Genomic DNA, 20,510 nt, shown 5'->3' with positions numbered 1-20,510 from the left:
TAATGAACAAAGTACGCTTTGTGATGAGGTAGCCTGGATATTTCTTTACTAGCTTATTTTCTTCCGCGCAAAACCCTGTAGCCATTGAGCGGCACTAGCACAGAATGAATGAGCTCCACCTCTAAACTCCAATTCAATGTGTTGGTTTTATTAAGAGACAGGGAGGGAGGAGTGTGGAAAAGTGTTGCTAATGCTGTCATTTTCTTTCAATACCATAGTGGCTCTCAGTATATAGTGTTAGAGATAGTTAGCCAGCTTTTTAAACCTTTATAAATAGTTAAGCCAGTCAAAGCCTGTCATAAATAAAATAATTTAAACAATTAAGACAAATGAAGGCTGCCACGTCCTTCCTCCACCCCCATTCCACACCAGGGTAGCAGATCCTGCAAGCATTTATACACCTGAATAATTTGATGTACATGAGTAAGTGTTTGCATGATTGAGGAGCAAACAACAGAGCTCATTTCCAAGTGAAGACCAGGACAGAAGTGATGGGTTAACCTTTCCCACACTGGCCAGCCAAATTAAGCTTCGTCTACACGACTACCCTCCCAAAGGGGTTGGAGCTGTATTTTTTAGTATTCAGTCAACCAGTAAATAGAAAGTCGGTAAATCTGCTTGATAACTGAGCTGTAAGTATAGTCGTGATCTGCCTCAGATCTTTTTCAATTCACACAGTGTTAGGGCCTCAAGGATTATGTTGCATTCCTGAATTTTCTAAGCAAAATACGTTAATCTGTTAAACCTCCAGTACAAAGGTGTCTTCATAGAGAAGTCTTTGCTTTGTTTTGCTTCTGATGAGGGGGAAAAAAGAAAAGGTTCTAGCCTGAAAAGTGGTAGAAGATACTAGATGAAATGACAGCTGAGTCGTGAGTATTATCCACATCTTTGCATATCACTATTTAACAAACATAGCTGGAACATCGAAAGAACAGAGCAAGTAACTTACTCAGCAAGACTGTTTGCGTTTTTCCTTGTTTCTCTAAAGGAGGAAGATGCAGATTTCTGGATACATAGAGATAGATATCTGATTTAAATGAGAGACTATACTTGTAAAAAATAATCTTAATAAAGATTAAAACTAGAACCCAGGAGTTCCTGTTCATAATCAGGCTCTTACCATCTCTGAAATTCCAGCAACAATGGTCGTTAAGCTTCAGTGTTAATACACATCACACATACAAATGGATTTTTATTAAATCTTGTAATCAGTTACCAGTAACTTGACTAAATTGCGTACACTAAATCTAGACCTTTAAGACACATTAACATAGACCTCTCGCTACAGAAAAGCCAGGCACTGAATTGGGCTCCTTACTGCATTTTTATCCTCTAGAGTTGTATTTGAATGTCTGTAATGCTGATATTCTGGTTTAAGACAAGTATTGGAAATAACTGATGTGTTTGTCATAATGGTTTGTTGCACCAGACAGTGTAGAGTCTACAACGTAGTGGGCAGGATTCTGGTCTTGCAGGGTAAATCAGAACTACTGAAAATAACGAAGTTGTCCCTTGTGAAAAAACAATGTTTAAATGGGATCAGAATCAAGTCTCTGTTGCCTGAGCTGCACATGCATCAGTGGGAAAACAAAATTTAAATAGATTCATGACAGAGGGTTGGCCTGAATCCAAGAGATACACTTGGATTAACTCAGTACTGGAAGGAAGTTTTCAAATGAACTGTGAAGATCTGAATTTCACCACAGTGGGTAGGTACCACGTGGCTACTGGGAAAAGAAAATGCTACAGTAGCTTGTAGGGTCAGAGTCAGTGTCCAATGAAGTCAATGGAATGACTCCCACTGAAGTCAGTGGCCAGTGAATTGGGCTCCAAGGCCGCTTACTGCATTTGGTGGGATAATGGTGCAAGGAGATATAGAAAGGGAGAACTCTGCTTACCTCTTGAGGCATAGAAAGGAGAAGCATCCGCAGAAACCACATCAGCTGTGGGCTCAACACATATATGTACCCAAGGTTTTGGGCATAATGAAACCACTGTTAAAACGAAGTTGTTCTAAAATACCTTAACGCTTTCAAGACCACATATTTAAATGGTTATTTTTCCTTACATGTGTACCCCCAATTCCACTGCAAACCCTTCTTTACATTTCTCTCTGTTAACTGCTGAGTGCAGGAGGGGAGTTTCTTCCCCTTTTTAGAATCATAGACATGGAGGGCTGGTCAGGACCACAAGAGGTCATCTAGTTCACCCCCTGTGCTGAGGTAGGACAAAGTAAACCTACACCATCCCTGAGAGGTATTTGTCTAACCCGTTCTTAAAAACCTCCAATGACTGGGATTTGACAACATCCTTTGGAAGCCTACTGCAGAGCTTAAATACTCTTACAGTTAGAAAGTTTTTCCTAATATCTAACCTAAATTCCCACTTGCTGCGGGTAAAGCCAATTTCTGCTTGTCCTATCTTCAATGGACATGGAGAACAATTGATCATTGTCCTCTTTAAAACAGCCCTTAACATATTTGAAGACTCATCAGGTCTCCCCACCCCAACCGTTTCTTTTATCAAGACATAACACGCCCAGTTTTTGTACCCTTTCCTGATAGGACAGGTTTATCAACTTTTTACAATTTTTTGTTGCTTTCCTCCGGACTCACTCCAGTTTGTCCACATCTTTTTTAAATCGAGGCGCCTTGCAGATGAGTTAACTAAAGCACAGGGCACAAAATCCTTGTCCTACACCCAGGGTTGTGAGTTCAGTCCTTGAGGGGGCCATTTGGGGATTGGTCCTGCTTTGAGCAGGGGGTTGGACTAGATGATCTCTTGAGGTCCCTTCCAACCCTAATAATCTATGATTCTATGAAGTCAGTGGGAGTTTTGCTATCAACTTCAATGAAGTCAGGATTTCACCCAGAGAGATGCTAAGTGATTTGGCCAAGGACACACAACATGACTGTGGCAGACTGAGGACCAGATCCCAAATCCTCCAACTCCCTGCCCTATGCTTCTACCAGAAGATTAACACAAACCCCCTTCTCAACACAAGAAAGTACTAATTAGACCAGGGACCAAGAATCCTCAAAACAGCCATCTATAAACTACAAGCACAGTTAAAGGTAGAGCTGTAGATTTATTAACTCCAGTATCGCCAGCAGTTGATGAATCTGAAATATCTTGAAACATCTCTCTGGTGGATTTGTTGAAAAGCTCATTCTTCCATACAGAGAACTCTATTGCTAACAGGAAGTTCTCCTCTCTATATAGTTAAATAGCTCTCTACACCCACTGCAGCTCATTTTCAAGAGCTCACGCTTTCCAGGTTGCTAGGTGAGGCATCTCAAACATTTGTTAACCATGGAGTACAGTGTGCAAATACAGGACTGCTTTATTAGGAGGCTGGTCTCATTCCTACCCAGAGACTTGATATTAATTTTCCAATAATTCAGTGCAGAAGAGAGTCAAAACCAAAACATTATGCAGTTCAAGCAATTCTGGTTTTTCTCCCCATCAAGTTATTTTTGCCACATAATCAGCAGGCCTGCACCAGTTGTTATGCTAGAAGGCACAGCATAAACTTATTCATGTTAAAATTCATTGAGTTGTTCCTAATTTTGTACTATCAAATCAATGTCAAGGCTTATAGACTAAGCAGCCTTGAGATCTTATGACAGCACAATCACTTTCCTTCCAGACTGCATTTTTATCATAGGACCTATGGGTACAAGGGACTTATTGGTAACTCTGCTTTGGGTGTTGTGGATATAGCTTAGAAATAATGGCATCTTTGACCTCTAGACAAAAAAGAATATTCACTCCAGTCTAGTGTAGGTCTGTGGGGTGCATTGTTATCCACTGACCTGGGAAAGCACTTAAGCACAGGTTTAACTATATATGTGCTTTGCCAAGTCAGAGCCAGACACAGGTACTTATTAATGCTACCACCAAACTCAACGTGTCAGCTATCAAAGTGTTTGTTTCACCTGTATTTAAACAAGAACTACAGACAACTTGGTGCAAAACGTAGTATCTGCACAACACTTAAAATAAAGATCAATCAAGTTGCCAAGTATGTTTTGCTGGGGGAAAGCTTCTCAAATCCCCCATCGTAGCAGGAAAGATTCCATCTCATCGCTATGTTTGAGTGGAAAACTCCCATCAGAGCCCACCTAAACAGATTCTCTCTCAGAGTATGAAAGGCGAGATGTCAATGTGAATCAGTAACACACCGCAACACTCTACTGGCTGCATCCTGCAACAAGTCACCATACAAGTTTATCATAAATAAAGAGTTCTTTATTGAGATCAACATTTCATTGAGATTCAACGAAGTATTTATAAACCGTTGCAAGAATATGTGAAGTAAATCATATATTAAAAGGTAAAATAATAAAAACTATTCTTACCAGGTTTAAAATACCAGCAACTACTCCAGCACATCACAGATTAAAACAAGAGGATCCACTGCTATACTAATCACAAAGCCATCGACACAAGGGAAATGTATATTCACCCAAATGCAGGAAGAAACACAACTATTTCATTTACATTTTAACATTGAGAATCAGAATTAAATAAAGGCCCAGAGAGCAAAAGATATTTAAGAAAAATGTAGTTGTACAATAGCAGCTTTTATTGAAAAGGCATCCTTTTTGTTCCAGGTCTTATTAATTTAACATGTAACTAATTAGGAAAGAGTATATTTCTTAGGTTTTCACAAGTGTTCTTTTCTTAGGCCGTACTTCATCGTAATTTCACATTTTACATGGTTTTCCAAGAAAGTGCTACTCAATTTAGTTCAAAATAAACTTAAGTAAAAACAAACTGCTGCTGGGGCTGAAAATTCACAGGAATGTTCAAGTGCAGAATGTAATAATTCACATGTAACAAATTAAAAAAACTTTATAACAAAGAGAGGTTGGAAAGATTGCTGGGGTATTTAAAAAGTCACATGACAACCAATTTATCAAGAGAGATCTTGATATAGTTTGATTTGTCCCTAATGCCTGTAAGTACTGGAAGGAAAGATTACATTAGTATATTTCAATTCAGAAGTTTAGACAAACTGCACCATTAGAAACCTATGGAGTACAATATAGGAAAAAAAATTAAATTAACCAAGAAAATAGCCTGTTAAAAATCAAGATACACACAAAAAAACAAATAAAAATAATTTTCCTTAGGCAATCAATCTCAAGGCAAATCCAGAGAATATGTACATTAAAAATATTCATGTTCACAAATTTTGATAATGAAACAGACGACATCCAAAAAGAAATTCATTTACAGTTCTAACACACCATAGGCTAAGAAAGTCTCTGTGTGTGTTAACCTACGCTCAATTAAAGCAAGGGAAAGTGGTCCGACACAATCCAGTGTAGAAAATATTGTAACCTTGGATACAGTTTCCAAGGACACTGGGCCCCTGGCTAACAGTATAATAGATCAGAAGCTGAATGCAACACTGAGTCATTTTAATGACTAGGATACGTAAGTGGAATGATCCTTCTTGTGCAATGCCCTTATCAGTGGTATCTAAACGTAAAACATTCACGTCATGAGAACCCTTTGAAGGTGTTTAGAAAAATGCCCTTTTGCTTGACATGATTACTGTAACACTGCCTGCCGCTTTCCCATTCTGTACAGAGCAGGGGACTAGTAGTGCCATACTCCAATAAGCTCAACTGTATTTATACTCATATATGCCCTTTCCCCCTATTTATGTGCCAAAGACGTGCTGGATACTTCTAACAGAGATAACACATTTGCTTAACAAGCGGGTACATTAAAAAAAGAACATAATTAGAATCAACTTTTGCCACAGTGCAATGACCAGTACTGTATTTGGAATACAAGTTTGCTGTAGAGTTTCCACACTGTAGCTACTTTAGCTTGGGCCATGCTCTTAAAACTGAAAACAGAAGAAGAGCCGCGGAGGAAGCCCATGCTAATAAAAAGCTTCCCTTGTCCCCATACAGCATTTATACAAGCTATTACCTTGATTCAGCAGAGTACTTAAGCATGCAAACAGTGCCATTGCTTTCAGAGGTACAAATCATGTGTTTACTGTTAGACGTTTGCTTAAGTCCTTTGCTGAATCGGGACCTAAGGGTCTGATCCTGATAACTTACTAATGTAAGTCCTATACTAGTCAGTGGGATTACTTGCAATAGTAAACACCAGGCATGATGAGAAGTGTACAGCAGCACATGGCATGGCAAGAAGTGTATTGTCAAGATTAAGCATGAAATATTTGACGAGGGAGAAAATTATCTTGTCACAATGAGCTGTTCTGAGGTCTACTGCACTTATACAACACAACTAGTAAGTAAAATAGTGGCCAGCCAAACAGAAATCAGCTTGCTTCAATACACTTTGCACAGCAGAAGGTGGGTGCTGATTGTTATTGAAAAGCTGCCACTTGATTAGCTTGGGTCTGATACCAGGAGGCGCAGTATGTTACTTATTAGATCAATAAGCAGGTTTCTGAGACTAGGAAGATCTATTTTAAATTTAATTCATGTAAATAAGGGTCACTCACCGAGCATTCTTATTAGCCAAGATCTCTTTCATTTGGTGTATATTAATCTGTTACTAGAACTAACCTTTTATACAAACCTTCATTTTTACCCCCTATGCAATTTTGTTCACAGGAAATCAAAACCACAGGTCAATATTAGCTATTTACTTAGAACAGAGACAAGGCTTGTTTTGACAGCTGTTGACATCTTGGAAAGAAGGAAGCTTCTCTCAAGGTCTTTTTGAGAAACAATCAATCAATGAACGATGACATCATCAGTTATACCGAGGAAACAAACAGCAACTCTTGCTTACCTCAGAGTCAAAACTAAGAGGCCATATAGTGGTAAGGCCCTTTTGAAACAAAAGCACATTTCCATTGGGTTAAAAATTCTGTAAAGCAATGAGTAATTCAGAAGTTCAAGCACTGTTATGTTCTTTCTGAACTGGGAAGTTGTCTTCACAGTAAAAATATTCTATTTTTGTATTCTGCACAGTCATCTGGATGTTGTATCTAAAGAAAGAATCTTATACATCTAGATTTGTGAGTAACATCATGTGACAGCCGGATACATCAATCTCTTACTATCCAGACAGCAGCACCGGCCAAAAGCACCCATGTATTTCGCATTTGTGCAGTCTGCTGGGAAATCTCGAATTCCAGTGTGAAAAAGCTAATATCTGTCTGAACTATGAACTCAAAGGCAACCAGTGCCATCAGTTCTGGGAGTCTGGGAAAAAGCGAGCCTTGATGGACAACATTAAATTGCATGAGATATGCACAGGAGTCCCATCAAGAAAAGCATTTTTATACACCATAAATGTGTAGTGAAATATACAGGAGTGGGCATTTGATATTAGTGGGGTATGATTTTCAACATGATGTGCAGCAACTTACTTATATGATTACAAAATAAAGCGCCGAGGGTTAAATGCATAATACATCATTTTGAAAGTACATTCCCTTAAGTCTGCAGTTGTGGGACAAGTCCAGTAAAGGGGAAAAAGATTGGTCTAGTATTTACATCAAAGTAGAAGAGATTGCAAGTTTTAAAATCCAGCTGCCTGTACTGAAGCCTAGATATGGTACGAAAAATTTAGATACAATGATTTTTATCCCAGTTTCTTCTCCCAATACTAAACCACTAAATGTATGAATAAAATGTATTCTGTAATACAGAACAATAATTCTATAAATAAACAATGGCTCATTGCAACCTAACAATCCAATTCCTTCTAGGTCAATAACTTACTTCTCCTTGAACATTACTGTCACTTCTTGTGCATTGTAATACTGTAGGAGCAAATATCTAAGAAAAAACACCACTCTGGTTTCATAAATTAAAATTAGAGGAAAGAACAGTTAGCAAATACACATTTCACGCATTTGGTTAAGGGGCTGTTTCAGTTTAAATGCACACAGCCTAGTATTTCATCTCTTTCTTGAAATGGTAAGACCTATTCCACCTCATGCGTCAATTTACCTTGATTACCGCAATGAGTTGCTACGTCTCAAAAAGTGCTCACCAATTTCAGCTTGAGAGAGAGATTGAAATGCCACAGTGCAAAATTCTCTGATGATTTCTGAAAACCCCAATGATGGCTTGAACCTTCCAGTGAAATTCTTCATGGGAACTCGTATGAGAGAGTGGTTTTGACCTATTGCAGTACAGAAGAAATGCAGAAATGAACATTTCACTACTCTAACCACTGCCCAAAAAAGCCTTCAGTGTTTATTCCCCTACATCACCACCATCAAGACCAGGTCTTGTCATTGACTGACGTGATCTCTCCTTCAGCATAAGTCCTTTCAAAGCAGGTCTGGCAAAATGAGGCCTGGAGGTTTCGGCTCCACACAGTTGATCCAGAAGTTTGCACAGCTTGCATGGTACTGGTGCCCTCCATAAGCCAGTTTGAAATGATCTGTTTCTGAATTAAAAGCCTAGAACAACAAAAATTGAAACAAGTGTGACAGTCCCATCTGGTGAGTGATGTAAGAGCTAAAGAGGAGATCAGATATCTGCGGATGAGTTTACATTAAGAAGGCACAATAACATCAGACCTCGCCCCGTCACTCTATAGACACCATCCTCAACTGCGGAAAGGGACCAAACGGCAAGCAAAATTTCATTTTAGTCTGCAAGAATTTCTGAAGGCAGACCACATCCCCAACTGGAATGTCTAAAGCTGTAAGCTTCAGTCACTACACCAGGTTTTAGTAGTGGACACGTACTGAATGGTTTGATTAGTATTACATTTGACCTCAGACCTGGGAGCTAATCCAACTTGCTGCATGCATCTTTCACTAATTATCTTCTAAAGGTAGGAAATAGTACACTGTACTGTACCTCAGAGATAACTTGTTAGGCCAGCCCATAACTAAGCATTTCAAATTATTTCATTCACTGGGCCAAACTGCTCCGTGATTTAAGGGGTTGCAACTCCTCTGATCCCAAAGTTGTGCCTGCTTACTGCAGGTCCAGGTACAGTTTGGTCCAGTGTCTTCTGTTAGGAGCAACTACTTTATAAGAAAAACTTTTTGAATAAAGAGTGAAAAATCTATAAACAAGATGAATATCTGATGGGGTTTGATGTAGTTGTTGCTAGTAGGAGATGTTGTTTACTCAGACATCTAAGCACTAACAAAAAAAGCAGTTATAGGGCTTAGTTTACATAAGCTCTTTTGGGGAAAAGATTAAATTTTTTTCCCATTCAACAACAGAACGGCTTGGAGCTTTTCAGTGTACTTCCCTATTGCAAGGCTCTCTTGAAGAGCTGAGTTACCTTCTGGAATACTGCTGAAAATATAGTTGTTTGACCAAAAAACAAACCAAAAACAACATTTTCGCTCTGGATTTCTAAACCCATGATAGCCTTTGTGTTATCCCAAAGCAATAGCTGGAGCATCACTTTGTAAGACAACAAAAGGTCAAAGATTATCTCACACGAAAGCTACCATTCTCCTTCCACAACAAGAACCCAGGAAGCTGTAGTTGTTCAGAAACTCACCACAATGAATTATCTACCACACCACAAAAGTAGTACAAAAACCAGGAAGTTATTCACGATATACTGGCATGCAGACAAGACAAGGGGGAGGATTCGAGCATGTGTTAGTTGATCAAATTGGATGTTACAGTCACAGAAATGACTATAAGAAAAGGATTCATGATTGGTACAATTGAGAATGACAGCGGAAGGCTGGTCACAAGTCTTGCCTTCCATGCTCATAATTAAGAGGATGAATCTATGAAGAGTATCGTTTTACTCATTCGTACTTTGCTAGGATGCTCTTCCACAGGTTTCTCTTCTTTCTGAAATAATGTTGAAACCAAAAGATCAACAAAACTCCCAATGTATAAGAATTGGTCGGCTATTAATCGCTGTCTCTCTATTCTGGGGTCCCTCCTCCCCACATTGAAGACAATGACCCCCTCCTGGCTTCACAGGCACAGGTACATTTTATAAAGGAAAATTCATTACAAGCTTTTTTTTAAATCTCAGCTTCCAAGTCTGTTCCCCATGCTGCCCTTTATAAATGGATTTAACACCTCAGCCTTCATACACAACTGCCACCAGTTACATCTCTCCCATGCCCGTTGAGCATTGGTGGTGGTGGGGGGGGGGTTAAGCTTCCAGATGATGTGGTAGTAACAACGTTTGAGCCCTGCCTACAGTACAGATTCCACCATTCCTACCATCGGTGGTAAATTACAGCCAGGATGTTTGTTAGCATAGACTAGGCATTGATGGAGAGTTAAAGTAGTAAATGCAAAATGGGTTTGGCACTTACTTTACTTCTAGAATCCACATTCAAGAGGCACACCCCACAGGCGAGGTCTTGGGCATTTTTAATCCCTGGACGCAGCATACAAGAAGAGAAATCCAATGAGTTTTCATCTGGCTACAGGAATAACGAGACAATTGGGTTTAGGCAATTTCAGTAATTGGAAAAAAATTCACACACATGACGACAAATTACTGGTGCGGCTGCTGTGGAGGGGCATGAAGCCAAATGAAATCACAGGGCACAGATAACATACTATACATGCCCGTAAATTGATGCTTACTTTAATCAAAGCCATTAGCATATTTTCAAACTTACTATGTAATCTCCATGGACATTAATTTACCACATTCAAGTACTTGAAAAAGGATTAGATAACAGGAGAGAATATTGGAGTTCTATGTTTCCACTTCAAAAGGGACCACGCTTCTGAAACTAGAGCACAAGTGGCTGCTGCTGTACAGTTCTTGCATACCAAGGAGAGGGCTGAGATATACACAAGTAGGCACATTATTTTCAGTTATAAAGATGCCATGGGATAAATTACCATTGAGGCTAGTGCAGTTTCTAGATCGTCAACTAGGGTTAATCATATCAATGTTAATCACTCACAATTTTGCACTAATGTCTTACCCATAGCAGGGCAGTTAATAATCGAGGGTTTTCCTGTATCTGGAATGGGGGCATATCAGTGCACAGCTGAATATTAATGGCTGGGCAAACCAGGCGACAATTAAGAGAGCTAATTGTTTTATTTTGTATATTAGTTTATGTTATGGAAAGGAGTGTGAGGACACAGTTTCTGCTTAAACTGTGTGTTTAAGCAGAAAAGAGATCTCAGTATGTATTATAGCTTTCCTGGTGCACAGTTTTAGATTTAGGTGGCAAGAGAAATGGTCAGTGCAATTTCGCATTTGGACGGTGTATAAACACTGAAGCTCGTTTGAAGGATCGTTGTAATGTGTAATGTTTAAACAATCAAAAGCAATGCATAGAGATACAAATGCAAGAGGTTTTTAAAAATTCTGGGTGATCATAAAAAAGATGCGTACTTGTAATCCATAGTCTAGGTATTCCCATCAAGATCCCATAGCTGAACAATTTAAGAAATAATTGGAATCCTGAAAAAAGCCTTTAATCTTTGAGTAGATCAATCAAATGAAAAAAGGCACTCTAATATTTGTTTATCAAATGCATGAGTGAAGCAAATGAGAAGGTCATATAGTAATCTGCAATGAAAAACCATAAGGCTGTGCATAAAATTACTTTGTAACAAAATTAATCCTTTAAATGATTAAATTAACCTTTTCAAGCACATGCCTGTGAGCTAGGGGACTCACACGTACTTAATTGGCACTTCTGCTCCATTTGGAATCCATGATTGTAATTTTACAGGAAGGTATGTGCCATACATTAGGTACCAAGCAGACCCATTATCTGCTTTTTAAAACAAAAGCAAAGACAATCGTTTGCTATTGGTTTAAAACTTAAAAAATATGAGTGGAGACGTTGTGGAGATGTGCTGCAATACTCCGATCCTCCCACATCAAAAACCCTACTAGCATATTTGAAACTAGTCCTTATCAAATAGCAAGAAACCTGTGTTTTGGGGAATTAACTGTATTTGGCTATGCTAGTAAATGACTGGTTCAGGACCAATATATGGGTTGGGAATTGTATACTGAAGTCAGATGTTTAAAACAAAAACCCCCTTGATTGTAACTCAGGATGAAATTTCACAATTGTCACTAGGGAGTGAGGTTGGTGGGTCAAGGAGGGAAGGGTGGAAGAAAGGAGAGAGAAAAAATGTGAATAATTTATTCTAGCCCTCCCTCAACTCCAACAGATAAACCACACAATTGCCTAAGCCTCATTGACCAGATTTTCTTCAGGTCCTGGCTTTGTGGTAGAATCTTCTGATGTAAACTGCCTCTCTTTGCAGTAAGATCCTCCCTAAGCGAAACCATTTCGCAAACCTAGTAAACATGTTTTTCCTTGCCCACCAGAGGCAAGAGTTTTCCCCACATGTGCTCTGCTCATCAATCATAGAATTTTGCTACATGAGGGCAAACCTGTGGCAAAACCGAGTACAGAAACAACATGAAAGCTGCTGACGGGATCATGTGCACAGGGATGCACCACACCAGCCAAAGATTCTTAACAGTTTCGGAGTGATGCTTTCTTTTTATATCATGACCAGATAGCAAGGCAGTGACACAGTTTATACATCTTTGTTGCCTTTAACTGGGGAAAAAGACTCACCTACCAAACAATTCCTAGTTGTATACTGTACTACAGCCAGACTGTGACATTCTCACTCACACTGAAGAGTAGCTTACTCCATGAGTAGTCCCGCTGACGTCAATAGGACTACTAGTGGAATAAGGTTCTACAGTGAGAGAGAAGGGAAGCACAATCTGGCCACTAATTACGAATACTCTGAAGTACTTACTAATATATAAATACTTAATACACCCTATTTAAATATGAAAGAACCGTGCATGAATGTTAAGGAATCTTTTACATTTGAAACAGCATTTTTGACGACAACTATCTACCTTGAGAGAAGAATGCTCACCACAGTAATATCTAGGTGTCCACCGATATCTCAACCTGTCCTAAAACTGAGCAACAATATTTTGATGTTCTCAATTGTTGCATTAGATAAAGCCAGTCAGAATCTGACAAGGTTTTATTAAGATCTTTTTGCCACCAATATGTGGTACTCACGAGGTGGGACAGGGACTGTAAAAAGTTTATTTCAAGTGAAAAGCCAGCATACCAAATCTTACCTTGCAACTACTTCTTGATAAAAGCAACAGTAGGATTTTTAATATGCATGATTACCCTGCATGCAGGGATCTGTGAACTAAGTATTCAGTGATATGAGAAAGTATTGTGGAAATGATGCACAGGTCTTAATCTAAGGATTAAAGGCTCCTTCACTATGCACTGAGTTCAAAACAACCATTCCAGTGGATCATGTCAATGTCCCCCAAATTAATGATTCCCCCAAAATGTGCTGAGCTATTATTGTGGTTAAGTGCCTGCCAAAAAAATCCATTATATACCTGTACCCATCTCTCTATTATACACCAACGTTATTTAATTGCAATCAAAGATGATGGTTAAAAATGGAAAAAGCTTATGGAAAGTTAGAATTTTCTTGCTTTCTATTTTTAAATTTTCCTTTCTCTCCTTGCCCCCCCATCACAAAAGGATTCTCCTTCACCCTGAGCCCCACATAGCTCTTTCTTCACCCCATTACCTCTAAATTCCCTGCAAGCGTGGATGCCCCTTCTTCTCAATCACCAGTCATCTAAAAACTATATAGAACTATTCTTCATATGGTATCAACAGCGCCCCCACTGGCTACCCAGGAAGCTGTGAGAGAAGAGAAGCACTTCCTCTTCCATCCCAGAGCTCCCGAGTTGCATCTGGCTACGGCAGTTCCAGCCAGAGGAGGGAAAGAGCTCAAAACGAGCATTATTAATTAGTCTGCAGCACTTTCCAAAACCAGAGCAAGACACACAGTCCTTACTTGAAAGATCTAGTCAGTCTCCTGCAGAGCAATGCAGAACACTAGAACTAGGGAAGCTCACTCCTGGAGAGTCATGAAGGCACTTATTTTTCCTTTCTAGATTCATGTTTATGAGAGGATATATCGTCAAAATCATTAGGAAATGAAGCAATCCGAACACCTTGTGTGCACACAGTATTTTTCACCTGAAGAGCTCAAACCGATTCACAAAGTTGCCGGTTACCCTCATTTTACAAATGGAGAAAACAAGGAACAGAGAGTTTAAGTGACTCCTCAAGGTGTCAATAATACATAACCATCCATAACGCTCCATCCATGTACTTAAACGTGAGGGGTCCTGTAACAAAGAAGCAGCTTAATTATGGCCTTACCGTTAAAGCTGCAAGTGACATGAAGCTTATTAGGTTGTTCCATACTTTATCGATGTCCTTTAGCAACTGTTGGAGTTTCTCACTACACACTGCGGTGGCCTTGATACCCAGTTCAACTCGTTTTGTTACTCTGTAGACCTCAACAACCCCTGTCAAAATTAGAGTGGTGAATTACAGGCAAGTTGCTAATTCCCAAGTAGAGCACACTAGAGATTCCCAAAACTGAGACTCAGAAAGAGCACCTAATAGACATTGCACACATTTTGAGAAACATCTGTGACCACTTTAATCTGTTTCACTTAAAGTTGTCCTGGTTAATGTTGTTTTGTTATTATGTTGCTGATCAATTAGAGAACATCCTCGTTTAAAGTTGCACAACGCTCCATTATAACACTGTTTGGCAGCCGCCTGCTTTGTCCACGGCTTGCAGAAAGAGCAGCCCGTTGAAGCTAGCTGGTGGGGGCTTGGAACCAGGGTGGACCGGCAGCCCCCACATCAGCCCCCTACTCCCTTAAGTTCCCTGTACAGCAGCTGCCCACTACGCTATCAATTGCCAGCAGTTCAGCTGTCCCTCCCCCCACTGCCATGTGCTGCTCCCTGGAGCCTCCTTCCTGCTGTGTGGGGGGGGAGAGAGAGAGAAGAGAGGGGCTAATGTCAAGGTGTCCCCCTCGCTCCTGCCCCCTGCTTACCCCATTTCCATAGAGCCATGGGGGGTGGGGGGGACACGACAGGGCTCAGGACAGAGGGAGTTTGCTGGCAGCAGGGGCTGTCTCAACTTGCTGATCTACTTAAAAAGGCAATGTACTTAGAGTGGTGCCAGGGTACTTAAAGGGGAAATGCCCATCTCTCTCTCTCTCTGTCTCACACACGGTGCGTGCGTCTGTCTGCCATGCTGTCTCCCCTCCCTCCATTTGTGCTGCCTTGTAGAGTGTGAAGCTACATTAACAACATGTTAACCCATGACAGCTCAACGGAGTGCTAGTTCATCATTTAGCAGTAAAAATGACGAAACTTGTGACACCTTAAAGACTAACAAATTTATTAGAGCATAAGCTTGCGTGGGCGATGACTCACTTCTCCATACATCTGAAGTGGGTTTTAGCTCACAAAAGCTTATACTCTAATAAATTTGTTAGTTTTTAAGGTGCCACAAGATTCCTCATTGTTTTGGTTAAAACAGACTAACATGGCTACCCAGAGCTTTGGAGCGGAGCTTCAGGTTTTTGCCTGGAGCTGGAGCAGAGCCAGAGCACAGCTCCAAAGCCCTGCGGCTACCCCTCTGAAATTCAGCAGTAAGGCATTCCTTGGGATATTCCATCCTCTTACACCCTCTGACTCCTCCACCTCAACCAAGCTTCACAATCATCATTGCTGTGTATAGTTTTAAATTGTTCGTTTAAAACTTACACTGTGTGTGTGTAAACCTACACACACACTATATTATATATATATAAAAAAAAAAATCCCCCTCTCACCCCTATGGGTGGTATGTGTCTTCCTCAACCTCGGGTCCTCTACCAGAGGCCTGGGAGTTTGAGGGTTCTGCACAGTATCTTAGCTGTTCCTAGCACTGCACTCTTCTGGACAGAGAGCTCTGATGTTGTTCCTGGGATCTGTTGAGCACTCACCCAGCTTAGGAGTCACAGCCCCGAGTGCATCCTCCACCACTGGGACCACTTTGCCTTCACTTTCCACATCTCTCTAGTTCCTTTTCAGCCTGGTACTTCTCCATGCTTTCTTCATATTCCCTTCTCCTGGATGTTGGCTGTAACTTGGCAGCTGCTATATCTATCACCCCGCTGTTTCTGCTCCTTGTCTATTACCACGATGTCTGGTTGATTGACCAGTAATGCCTGTCCGTCTGGTGATTGGGAAGTCGCCACAGAATCTTAGCCCTGCTATTCTCCACAACCTCTGTGAATTCCATCTGGTCTTGGGAGGGTCTAGGCCCAGAGACGACGAGGACGGGCTGCTGACAGATGTTGGACAGCATGCCAGCCACTTCGTTGTGCCGTTCAGTAGTAGGTTATCAGTATGTGTTGCCTGCGTCTTGCCATCTTGAGAGCGCGAGCGATGAGTGGATGTTGGACTGGTCCTGAGGCCTCTATGCCAGCTCGTCGAGCGCGAGCGCTCTCGGCCGGGAGCGCTCGCCGCGTGGAGTGACCCTGCTTCAATGGATCTGGTGCTCAGTGCCTGTTTCTGCTGCGCGCCGCTAAAGGGTGATCTATGCCTTCAGTGGTGTCTTTATAGTCAGCTGGTGTCAAGCCACTTGTAGGATTTCCAATGTCAGCCACCTCAGCTTTATCTGTCGATGGTAACTCCCATGCAGGGTCTTGTCTTGCCATGGCAACTTTCTGCTTGGTCCTTCCTCCCATGTCTGCTGCTGCTCAGGCACTCTCTCAGCAGCTCATCTTTGGGGGCCATCTACTGTGTCTCCCGGATAGTCTGGTTCAATCCAGGACACTGGCTTTTGACGCTCATACAAAGCCCCCGCCCGCCTCTTTCCCGGCTGGTATACATAGTCTCTGGGTGTTGGACTTGGGGTGGAAACGCGTCCGTGTGTTTGAGGAGCTTCCGGGTCTTCACATCGGGCAGCTTCCATGTCCCTTGCCAGCTCACTATACCGCAGGGTATCTGATGACCGGCAGGCGTATCGTTGATGGCGTGGATCCTTGTTGCCCTTCCCACTGAGCTGGCTTCTTCAGACCCTGTCTTATCCTTGGTGATACCTGGAATGTGCTGTCTTCCTTGCCTCCTGCATCGTGGTTTCAGTGACTGTGGGACCCAGGTACTTGTAGCTGGTCTTGGTCTGCTATGTGGGCCGCTGGTAGTTCCCCCATCAGTCTTGACTACCTCCCTCTCTTGCACTACCATCCGGCCAACACTTCTCTAAGTCCAATGACATCCCGAACCATACTGTAGATCCGCGTCAGGTGGATAGAGAATGTTGATGTCTCGTTCATCGTCTTAGCATACAGCTGATGTCATCCATGAGAGGATGGTGGCTGATAGGACGTTCCACACTCCTGAACTCTGTACCCGTATCCTCCTTGTGATTATCTGGCTGAGGGGGTTTAAACCTATGCAGAAACAAGTGCCGGACAGTGCAGCCACCTTTGGTATAATGCCCGCACTTGGATGGGCCACTTGTGGCAAGCTGCCCTTGAGTTGACTTCAGTGCTCGTCTTCATAGTCCACTGAGTTCCTGTGAGGAAGGTCCTTAGTGCCTGTTGACCTTGTATAGCGCCAGACATCACAGATCCACGTGTGCGCATGATGTCGTGGCTTCCCTGTAGTCAATCCAGGCTGTGCTCAGATTGGTCCTGTCTAGAGTCTGAGTCTGGGCAACTCGCTTTACGTTGCACAACGGTGTTTTGAGCCTCCTGGTGTTGTTCCTCAATGCCCTTCTGAGCTGTGGCTCAGTACAGCCCAATATGTCCTGTAGCTTGGTGGCTATGATGCCTGATGGACTTTACATGTTACGGGGAGGCAGGTTATTGGGTCGGTAGTAGGACGGTTCTTGTCCTTGCAGGGGTCTTTCAATGATCAGAACTGTCCTTGTCTTGTTTAGCCAAGTTTGGGTGGGAGCCTGACTGCTTAGCAGCTGGTTCATCGTGCTGCTAGCGTTCATGCACTGCTATTTTTCTTTAGCCAGTAGGTGTGGATCATGTCTGTCCCAAGGTGCTGTCCAGCTCTTCATGTTCTTGACCCAACTGCTGGATGTCTATCTACTGTGATGGGTATTGGTTTCTGTTTCTGGGAGAGCTTGCCGTTTCTCAGGCTCCTGCACCACTTTGCGCTGGTGTTATAATCTTCTCTTCTCCATATTTCTTCCAGTACTGTTCAGTTTCTGCTGCTGGTGCTCTGGCTGTTATTGTGGTGTTGGCACTGCAGTTGGGAGTACACCTTGGATGGTTCTTTGGAAGAACGGGCATTTACTTTTTTGGCTCTGCTTCTCTATGTGTATCTGCCTTAGCTGGTAGCCAGTGCTGTGAGCCCTTGTTTAGCATCTACTAAGGGCGTTCAGAATGGAGCAGGCCCTTGTATTTTTCAGTAGCCCAGTCTTATCCTTATATCTCTCACCCTTCGTAGTTCCATCAAGCTGACAACTTTTCTCCGATCGCCTTGATTTATCACTCCAAACCTCATTTTCCAGTGGTGTGGTACATACTGTGTTCTTCTTTGATCGTGTAGCCAAGCAATCTCCAGGAATTACAGATGGCTGTAGCGTATACCGTTCATTGGTTTGATTATTGGTGTAGTAGGATTGTCCATGAGGGCTCTATTGGCATCTCTAACATACTATCTGATGTAACTTCTCTCCACTGAGCCTGGTAATGGGTCTCCGAGGATTGACTGAGCTAGTTTCTCCATGATCTTATGCCTCATATCAGCTGTTTGGCTCTGCAATGGAGGGGGTGGCAGTGAAGTTCAGCTTCAGGCGGGGCTGACACCATTTGTTCTTCCAGGTCTTCTTGAGTCTGGGATGTAATGTGAGTTGGTTCTTATCCAAGCTGTGAAAGCAGCTTCCTCTTTACTATGTTGAGCGTGGGTAACCAGCTGTTTCTCAGTAAGTGTGGATGCAGGTCTTTTGTCCATCCACAGTCCCCATACATTCATATATCCCCTCTCATTAGGTCTACTGTTGTAGTAGCATTCATCAATTCCAGTTCTCTTGTCTCGTCCATGATGTTTGTTCCAGTAGCCCACTTATCGTCAGATTGTCCTGGTTCCTCAACATCCCTGGCGCGGACCTTGTTAATCCGGGCGACGTCCGAGCCGGCATGACTCTCCTAGTTCGTGTCTCTCTCATATTTGAGGTAGGCAGGTGAAGCGTTAGAGGGTCTTTTGCCCAAGGACCCCTACTGGAAAGTTGGGTACCAACCAGGATTTGAACCCCGGTCTCTCGTATCAAAGGGCTGTCTCCCGTATCAAAGGAACCTAACCTCCCCCATTTACATTAATTCTTATGGGGAAATTGATTTTAAGTGAACCTATTTTGCTTAAAGTCACATTTTTCAGGAACATAATTACAATTTGGCTAAAGAGTCACTCATCATTCCAGTTTGGAAATTCATTAAGTTAAAGACACCACTTGGAAACAACTAATAACATCCTCTTATTTTATATGGGGGTACACTTAATGTAAGAGACATAATAAAATGAAACATACCTAATAAATATTCCATGCCTTGTGCTGACTGGATTACTTCAGTGCAAACAGATGAACTACTGATTCCATTTAGGGTATCATTTGCCTTCTTAATGACCTAGCAGAAAGGATGCTGGTTACACCACCAGTTTATTTCCCTTAAAGTAACTTTTACAAACAAAATTTCAAAAAAGAGAAACTGCAGTACTAAAGAGAGATTAATGCAATTAGCAGGAGAGTTGGTATAGTCCATCACATGGGTTCAATTTGTTCTTGCTTATAACTATACACAGATTAGGGTAGAAGAGTGGCCATGTTTAGAATTCATCTCATCCTCATTTAATTGTCCTTTTTGCTGATGGAAATGTAAGCATGTGTTCAGAAATATTGTTTAAAAATGATATTTGGCAACGTTTACTATCCATTTAATCCAACAAAACACTTCAAGGAGAACTACTGTAGCTGCAAACATAAGGGCCCAAGTTACCTGAAGTGACTAGTGATGGGTGCCCAACTTGAGACATCTTAAAGGGGCCTGCTTTTCTGAAAGTGCTGAGCCTCCGCCCTCTGAAAATCAGGCCCCTATAAGATGTCTTCTATGATTCTATGTCTCAAGCTGGGCTGCCAAAAACTGAAGCACCCAAATTAACTAGTCACTTGAAAATTTAGGCAATGGCTAAATTAACTGTAAGTAACAAAGAGCAAGATACTAACTTTATTTGAGAAGGTGACATATCTGGTTAGATTAAGTATGTGTTTATATAAGTTATTTGTTTTCTATTGACACATTAATTTTTAAATCACAATTCATGCAAGCCCATGCATAGCCTGTCCAGATGCTCAGAGTCTGAAATAGTATATCAGGTGGTATGCTCTGAAAAGAGGAGGTAATTTTGGTAGAGGTTAGACACTTACTTGTAGGGCACTTTCCAAACATCTCTGCCACTCATATGCATACCTCTCGCTTTCCTATTTGAAAAGAAAGGAGAGTCTGAATTCTGTTCCTAAAATCTTTATAGTTTATTATACTTTAGTTGAATGGGCATAGGAAAGATTCTCTCTCTCCTTGTATGTCATCTATTTGCAGACCAACCATAAATGTGATTTTCCTGTATTAATTTCTCATTTTGGCCCGGTGTTCACACAAAACAGCAGATTCTCACATAAGGTTATGAAGGATGGATT

At 41.5% G+C, this 20,510-nt stretch overlaps 1 protein-coding gene across 8 annotated transcripts in view; it reads right to left on the bottom strand.

Annotated features, from left to right (window-relative positions):
• Nucleotides 1-4,229: 4,229 nt before the first annotated feature.
• Nucleotides 4,230-20,510, bottom strand: part of SYNRG (synergin gamma) — a 60,630-nt gene continuing 44,349 nt past the window's right edge. For 4 of the 8 annotated variants that reach the window (XM_075074098.1, XM_032779360.2, XM_075074101.1 and 1 more), the window contains 6 exons: nt 20,241-20,294; nt 19,347-19,443; nt 14,174-14,322; nt 10,268-10,378; nt 9,753-9,788; nt 4,230-8,416 (listed from right to left, as the gene is read on the bottom strand). In XM_075074098.1, the coding sequence (XP_074930199.1) occupies nt 8,285-8,416; nt 9,753-9,788; nt 10,268-10,378; nt 14,174-14,322; nt 19,347-19,443; nt 20,241-20,294 (579 nt within the window). In that variant the 3' untranslated portion in view covers nt 4,230-8,284. Of the gene's footprint in view, nt 8,417-9,752; nt 9,789-10,267; nt 10,379-14,173; nt 14,323-19,346; nt 19,444-20,240; nt 20,295-20,510 lie in introns of those variants that run through there. The other 4 variants (XM_075074099.1, XM_075074105.1, XM_075074100.1 and 1 more) reach the window with 3 other exon arrangements.

Source organism: Chelonoidis abingdonii, chromosome 20 (assembly GCF_003597395.2).
Source record: "Chelonoidis abingdonii isolate Lonesome George chromosome 20, CheloAbing_2.0, whole genome shotgun sequence".
NCBI lineage: Eukaryota > Metazoa > Chordata > Testudines > Testudinidae > Chelonoidis > Chelonoidis abingdonii.
The sequence above is the reverse complement of the archived record's forward strand: the minus strand, read 5'-3'. Positions and strand labels throughout refer to the sequence as shown.